Source organism: Micrasema longulum, unplaced genomic scaffold, assembly GCF_059751315.1.
Source record: "Micrasema longulum isolate JH-2025_06_02 unplaced genomic scaffold, ASM5975131v1 h1tg001800l, whole genome shotgun sequence".
NCBI classification, from domain to species: domain Eukaryota; kingdom Metazoa; phylum Arthropoda; class Insecta; order Trichoptera; family Brachycentridae; genus Micrasema; species Micrasema longulum.
In genome coordinates this window covers 1-8,551 of record NW_028278974.1, presented here as the reverse complement: position 1 = coordinate 8,551, position 8,551 = coordinate 1, and the positions used below count along the sequence as shown (strand labels likewise).

At 31.3% G+C, this 8,551-nt stretch overlaps 1 protein-coding gene across 1 annotated transcript; it reads right to left on the bottom strand.

Moving 5' to 3' along the window:
* Positions 1-2,102: 2,102 nt before the first annotated feature.
* On the bottom strand, positions 2,103-8,545 carry LOC148273946 (apoptosis-resistant E3 ubiquitin protein ligase 1-like; the record flags this gene model as incomplete). Its single annotated transcript, XM_088237891.1, is given in 14 exon segments — positions 2,103-2,298; positions 2,874-3,068; positions 4,575-4,727; positions 5,094-5,267; positions 5,418-5,561; positions 5,686-5,732; positions 5,735-5,830; positions 5,943-6,120; positions 6,294-6,458; positions 6,546-6,769; positions 6,848-7,046; positions 7,332-7,525; positions 7,864-7,975; positions 8,444-8,545. Coding segments are annotated over 14 exon segments (2,154 nt in total), but the record flags the coding sequence as incomplete, so codon positions are not given.
* Positions 8,546-8,551: the final 6 nt, after the last annotated feature.

Sequence of the window (8,551 nt, the reverse complement as noted above, 5' to 3'; positions counted from 1 at the left end):
CATTGCTAATTATAGTCTAATTAAAGACATCAATTACAGTTACTACACACGCCCGGCAGGTACATAAAATAATAAAATGACTAATCAGTAAAAAAGATCGCGACATTTTGATTAACAAAGACCTTAACAACTTTTTTACTTTTTTACTCTCCGTTTTACATTACTATCCTCGTTCTTATTTGAGTAAAATTCGGAAGCAGCAAGTAAGGCGTATTTAAAACAAATTAAAGGAAAAAATTTAAGAAATTATACAAAAAGAATGGACCTTTCGAATTTGTGTCACCATTTATTGTGTACGACAGGGCCGCTGTTGAATATCACAATTATAATACAGATATTGCACATACAAAAAGCAAGTAATAAAGATACATTTATTGCTATTTATTGCAATTTTGTATAAAAAATATACCTACATTTTAATAACTAATATAACAGCTCGAGATAAAATGACAAAACTCCTAATTATATAAAGAAAATCTATTTTAAAAATTTCAAAACTACAAATTTATTGAAATAAAATAACAATTAACATTCACAACCAAACCATCTTTTAATATTTTATAGAAAAATGGCAACGATTGATTAAAGCTGGAAACTAGAGATAATATAAATAAATATTTCAGATTATATTACATATTCTAAATATATACCTACAGATTCCCATACACATATGTATAATTTAATCTCAACAAATAATGAAATTAATATGCAGTAAAAAATGGACTATGAGACAAGAATGAAAACTGTTTTATTTTTTTTAATCAACAAATGTCTAAAATTTCCATATTCTCTTCTCGAAAATGTTTTCGCTCACAGTCTTAAAAAATTTCAACATTTTTTTGTCTTCAAATTGTTAATTTCGCTTTGACCCTAATTTTTTTCAATATTTTGGTTTTTTATTAATTTATTCACTGTCGTTTTTCTTATTTTTCGTTCCAAATGTTGATCATCCCAAAGTACAGAGTAAAAATATTTTTTATAATAATGTATGCAAATAAAATTGTCAAAAAAAACTTATTCACTAATGTGGATGAAATTAAAATACATTAATTTCTTATTCAGTGGCACTTGAGAAAAAATGGCTATAAATTGGTAAGTGTTGATTTTATAAAAGAAAAAACATTAGGCAAAAATACAAGGGATTGGATAGTTAGTTAAATATGAATATTTGTTTTAGGGTTATCTTTGGTAGGTGGAAACATACATTTAAATAATATGATGCAAGTAAGAAATAATACATACATATATATATATTATTAAATAGTTTTAATTATATGTGAATTTGTAAAAATGAAACCTGTAATCGGCCGATATTACCGTATCTTGGTAAAGGGTTTAAAAAAAAACAATAATAAAGCGCTGGTTTTATTTGACAAATTGAGAATTCTTGCATATATTGGCCACTATGGCCAAATCAAATAAATACTCAATTATGTAAATGTAAAAAATAAGGTAATTTTAATATGAACAGTTTTTGCAGAGATTTACAAGTTTGTAATGTATGTCTTAATTCCACAAGGAATAAGGTTAACATTTTACATCTCTGAAATATCTAATTGACAGCTTTTAAATTAAACATTTGTAAATAAAAAATCCGATAAAGATCCGAAATGAGAACGGTTAGACACTTTATGTCACAACTTGATAAGTACAAACGTATATCATTTGAAACTTGGGTTAGTCATATACATATTTTATTTCAAACCTGGAATATAAAGCTTTTATATAACCTTCTCTAGATCAAATATAAACTAAAGTCGATGTTACATTTTTCGCACATCCGTCATTGTCCTACGATCACAATGACTCGTATAATCAAAATGTGTTAATTTTTCATTGAAAATCACAGATAAAAAATATACTTGCTGCATTCAAATGAATATTTTTACAAATACATATTATGCAAATGAAAAAAATTATACCTAAACTAGGAAATATCAAATATTGCACAGCTGAAGTGAATAGATTAAAAATAAAAGTACGCTTAAAAAAAGAATATCACAACCAATGACTAAAATAACATCACGGAAAAAGACTTAAGTACATATATATATATATATATAATTATGAAATAAAAATGGTAACAAATTATGAAATGGGTTTAGGTTTGCAGGTTGATAATGCAGTTTATATCATACCAAAACCTTCACTCCCTTCGTTGATGGCCCAGAGCAATGCATTAACAAATTGTTCATAGCAATCGTAATCGGGAAGGCAGAGTTGATTAAAGCATGTGTGTGCTGTGGGCAATGCTCCGAAGGTGTGAGCTGCTGTTAGCTGAAATCTTGGGCTTAGTTCCTGTAATAACACATAATATTCTATTAGTAAATAAAATCATTACAGCAGAGAAAAAATAAATGGCCAGAAACTCCTTCAAAACTTACAGACAGTACTGACAAATGGACACCCAGATATTAAAATACGTTTGAAGTTCGCCCAATGTTATATTTTTTTCAATACTATTATACGGGTGTGAAACATGGACGTTGAAAATGTCCACTGTGAATAAGATAAAAGCATTCCAGACGTGGGTGAACAGGTACATATTGAAAATACCTTGGCCAAAAATAATAATGAACACGGCAGTTTTAGAAATGATAGTGTTTTAACACAGTCAACGGCGCAAACTAAACTAGAGTACCTCGGCAAGATTATAAGAGCGATTAAATATAATACATATTCTATAAATATGTAAATTCAAGGGTATTGGCTAAAAATGCCTGTCCCGGTTGAGGAATATGAGCCAGTGGCCAGGACTAAATGCTGATGATCTGTTGTGCAGCACCCAGGACCGAGATGGAGTAATGGTCATCGATGCGTAATTTCAGATAGCGAGACACCAAAAGAAGAAGAAGAATATAGTAATCCTCTACCTGGAATCCCCCGGGCGGAAGCTGAGAGCAGCCGGTAGTAAACTGTAATAGTCGAGCACGTTCCTCGGTGGAAAAGTTGGTGACCGCTGCCCAGAACCAGCCCAATACTCGTTCAAAGTCCCTTCCACTTCCGTTTATTATTGCGTGAGTCTTCCAATCAGTCACAGACACTTCGCCAGTACCACATACCAGTAACTAGATAAAATGAAAATGTAATTTTAAGATGTTGACAACATAAAGTACTACAAATATAAATAAACTAAGTAAATAGTGCTCCCATGAGTTTAGATGACAAGATTATATATTATATTATATTTCAATAATTTATATTTTATGCTAATGCTAATTTAAAAAGCAATGGGTATGATTACATATTTATTTATTAAGGTAACTCACTAGAAACTAGTAAGCGATATACTGGAAAATCTGAATAAAGATAATATAGAATGAAAAAGTTCAGTACTATAGAAAATTGGATATAAAAAATGTTTTCTTATGCGCTGTAAAAATTAAAGCATTTCATTGTACGGCGAAGTTTCTTAAAAATGTGTGAAAATATTAATAAAAATAAAATACTTTGTAACGTCACAGGTTCATGTGACCACGTGTTTACAATAACAAAATTATAGCGTTGTTATGTTGTTGTGGCAACTGGCAATAGATTTCCGGTTTCTGGGGTTGCCATGTTTTTCGACGTTCAGCGGGTGTAAATAATTTGTTTTTAGAATTCTATGGGGTTCTTCTTTTAAATGTCAGAAACACTCACCGACTTGAATTAGTGACGTCGCTGGCAGTGTAGATTCGAAGTTGCGATGGGTATTTTTAAAATTACAAAATTTTAAAAAATGATACCAACGACAATGCATAAAAATAAATTTTGGCTTAGATTGATAGTTAATTAAAAAATATAATTTGAAACCACTGAACTTCCTCCTTCTTGATTTTACACATAAATAATATTATCTGCACTTAGTAAAATGTGAATATTTTTTGCAGATAGATGAATCTTGAATGTGTTTTGGTATCACCTAGATTTTTTTTAATAAGTTGGAAAATCTTGGTTTCAATACTGTCTCGGTGAAACATAATTCTAATACATCCTTACATAAAATGAAAATAGATAACTTGTATTTACTACTAACATAAATAAATCATTATCATTATTCCATGTCTGCTCCGGAGCACATGGTGTCCACGAAGATCTTTCAGACATCTCTAATGTAGTTCTGATGTACTACTGACGAGCAGTTGGCAGCGGTCGTCCAGAGCGTCGAGAACCTGATGCCTCGTAAAGTAGGCAAGCCTGGTTAAGGCTCTCAGGAGGCATCCACAGTATATGGCCTAGCCAACCGTATGGCCTCCGCTTGATGACAGTTGTCACTGGAGTTGCCTCTATTTTCTATTACTTCATTCCTTACAAAGCCAAACCACCGAACACCAAAAATTCTTCTGAGACACTTATTCTCAGAAATAAGTATTTTGCTGTTTTGAGCCCTAGTGAGGTACCACAATTCGCAGTACAGGAGAATAGGTGTTTTGCAGGCGTTATATAGGCGGCATTTTATTTTTACTGAGTAAATATCTAATCTCCAGACAACCTTCATGCAGTTGAATGTGGCGCCTACTATTCCTAGCCGCATTCCCAGTTCTTTTTGAAAGCTGCCATTTTAAATAAATACAAAAATAACAAAAAATACACACCTCTAATTCATTTTCGTCAAATATACTCAGAAGATTATCAGGAATAAGTTGATTAAGTCCTCTCAGGAAAGAATCCACTTCTTCCTTGCATCTGGTAGCTAGTTTATACTGCGCAAGGGCATCTAAATAACGGTGTTTTGTACTATTACAAACCTAAAAAGAACATAGTAATGAAAATTATTTGAAATGGATTAAACGGTTAATTCAAAATTTAATGCAAATATACTATTTTAATAATTAGCTTGAAATTTGGAGCACTGATTAATTAACTAGATTGCATTATACTAGAGTATACTTAAAAGTACTTTTTTCTTATTTTGCTTACATATTACAAATACAATTACTATCAAAAGAAAGCTGATGGTTATATATTTTTTTCATTTGGCAGATGGGACTTCATGCAATCTTATCTGCATAAAGTTGCACTTTGCATAAAAAACAATGTAGAAATATTGCAAAAAAATGTGTTTTTACCATTTGAAAAAAATAAAGTATTGATTTCCAATATAATGGCCGTACCTTGATATGATTTCCATTAGGAATAAGATCTACACTACAAACTAAATGGCCGGCTTTATCATACTCTTCTTCTACGAAATATAATTCTGCTCCACAAGATTGTTGGTCTAAATCATTATCCAAAATATATTTCACTTTAGATAAATACAGTTCCGGGTCATCTTGCTCAAAATACTGAAAAAAAAACAGGAATAATTTATAGCAATCTACAAAACACAAACAATATGATATTTTATTTTAAAATACATACGAACAAAAACAAATATCATTTCAAGCACGCTGATATAATTTTATACGTATTTTATTTATTAATAACTATTTTACCTTATAGTGAACTCGTAGCCCAATAATTTGTGCAAGAAAACTGCGGGTAAATCTCGCTCTCACTAGTTGACGATATGTTCCTCCGAGTGCACTCTCATACAGACATTTTCCTACAATCTTTCCAGCTAATTCAAAATGTTTTAGCTGGAAAAAAATTACATGAATAATACTAATAATAATGTTCGAAGAAATCACAACGAAACAGTCAAACAAATTACTAATTTTATATTGAATTGATAATCAAGGCAGAAAATTCCATTAAACCAACCTTAAGTTGTGGTGGACGAATTGGATTAGGGTGGACAAGCCCGTAGGCGAATCATGAAGAGATGAAAATAATCCAAATTGAGAATCAAATAGTTTTCCACACAGTAATGAAAACCATTCTCTTCTAACGCCACCCCAGTCAACGGCTATTAAAAAGAGAGAAGTTAGTCTGGGACACTTCAAGGATACATTTTACAATGGTGCGTTTACATTTATTTATATTGGATATGATGTATTTATTATCTTTAGCATATTAACCTTGTTCGCCTTGAAACGTGACGTCAAAGTTGCGACACCAATCAGCTACACTGTAATGTTTTGTTGCTTTAAGGCTGCTCTGAACTAAACTTTCTCTGCATACTCTCATTGAAAGTTTCTCATGTTGATGGCGACTGTGAAACTTCCGAACTTCACAGTAAAAGAAGTCTTGCTTATCCTGCAAATAGAAGTACGACATGAAATAAAAATAAATACGTGATCATGTTTTGTTTGGCATGTGTTGGTCGGATAAATATAACCCCTTCCAAAATAATACAGCAGCATTATTTTAATTTTAAATAACACTATTACAGAGATTACTTCTGTCGCTAACAGGAATGTAAAATGTACCTTAAACGTTTCAGATCCTCCAATATTTTTTAGCAAAAATTGTGTGAATGTCGCAGCAATAACATCTCGATCAGGAGAGGAAAGCTCGATAGGAGGTTGTGTACCATCATCAACTAGAAATACTCCACTTGTTCCAGGAACACCACTACCCGAACAGAATATAAGCTGTAATCACAAAAACATACATCATAAAACATTCATTAAACAAATATATATATGTCAAAGTATCATAAAACAGGTAAAGTTGCGTACTTTAGTAGAAGGACATAGACGAAATGTAGCTAATCGTTTTGGTATAAATTTAAGAATCATTTCTTTAAGTGTCAATTGCTTGGGACTAACGTGGCACAAGACTTTACGAGGTTTTGGTGGTTTATCTGAAGAAGCTCCATGAAGAGAAGATAAAAGCCGGGCTTCGTAACATATATTATGACTTTTAGATGAGACATTCTTTTGAACTATAGCTGCATCACTAGCTGAAATAGAAAAAATCAAAATCAAAATAATCTCTTTGAAATTAAAAAATGTATTTTATTTTAAGGATGTGGTTTTACCGGTAAGAACAATACAGTCGAATTCTCCATTATGGAGAGTAACTTTGTTGAAGTTTAATAAGGCACGATAAATTCCATGCTGTGTAAAGCAAACTGTCACAACAAGGCGCTGATTTACTGTATCATAGTTATACGTAGCTGAAGACGATAATTTCTCATCTACAGGACAACCGAGCTGAGAGATTTGTATACTGTAACCCTAAAAAAAACAACATTATTAGTAAAATAAGGATATTTGAACATGCCTCTATATACAAGCGATTGACAAACAAATTATTAAAATGACACTAAAATTGTTAAGACTTTATTCAAAATTAGTGTTTGTATTATAGACAGCGCATTAGAATTAAAATAAATGTTCACAAACTGTTAAATGATTTATTACTAGTATTTACATAATTCAGAGAATTTCTATTTTACAATACTATGCGAAAAATCAAAAACTCTTCTATCAAGGGCTGAAATTATATTGATAACAACTTACTTCAGTCGGGTTGTCTGTAGATTGGAAGGTGCAAGGATTATTGTAGGCGTCACGCGGTTGCACGTGAATGTTGTGTGGGGTATTCTGAGTACAGACCAGAGTAGCGGTATGGCGTACCACAACACTCTTCCGAGGGTCCACAGCGCCTGATACAAATGATTTCTGGAACGGACTGCCTGCAATCGCTACACTACCTGGAATTTTAAAGAAAACTTTCATAACAAATATCAACTCATTTCTATCTTGTAAATTCCTCGTGTGAATTATGACCATAATGAGTTGAAATCAAATACAAATTTGTCGCCTTAGAAAGACATATTTAAATTACTGTTTCTATCTTTAATGTGAAACATTAATATCGCTACCACCAACTCATGTGTGGTTGTGATATTCTATTAATTAACATTGCAGACAAATGGTTTTATTAGTCAAGGAAAAGGAGTGGTTAAAAAATTCATAAATAAAGACTTATTAACTAAATATTAGATTTATTTTACGGTTAGTTATACAGGTGAATAAAATCAGTACGAACCAATCATGACAGATATGCTATAGGATCCAGAAGTCCTAACAGTAAATTTAACTTTGGCAATATTGGCATTATTTGGATCTGTGGGGGACCCCAACTCACTCACTGTACTTATCTGAAAAAAAAGATTTATTAGACAAATATCATTTTACGAAAACAAAATAAAATAATTGAATTAATATTAAAATATCGTCAGGTTTTTGAGACAAGTCGGTAACTACAAATTTGATGAGATTGATTCATAACTGGCAATAGATAATCTTTGTTCAAAAAGTAAATTAAAATGTGACGTATTTTATAAATATAAAAAAATATGTTTCATAATATTCGGCTTGTGGTATTATTTAAATTGTTGATTTGGGATGTGCTTTTAATGTTAAAAGTGCAATATGTCACAATTAGTGAAATGTTAGTTACAAATTTGTGCTAGAAACCTGACCATATTATGATGATTTGATGTCCAACTTTTTGATTAAGTGATTGCTATAAACTGTTTTTTTACTTTTAATATTTTACTTACTTAGATATTACTCAATATATTATAGAAAATTAAGGCATTAGATTTTTATAAAATATAAGTTACTTTTCTTGCACCATGTGAAACAGTGACACAGAGTTGATCTGTATCACAGATGGGATATGGTTGGCCGTTACGTTGGAAGAACTTCACCGTAAAGCAGACAGTGCTGCA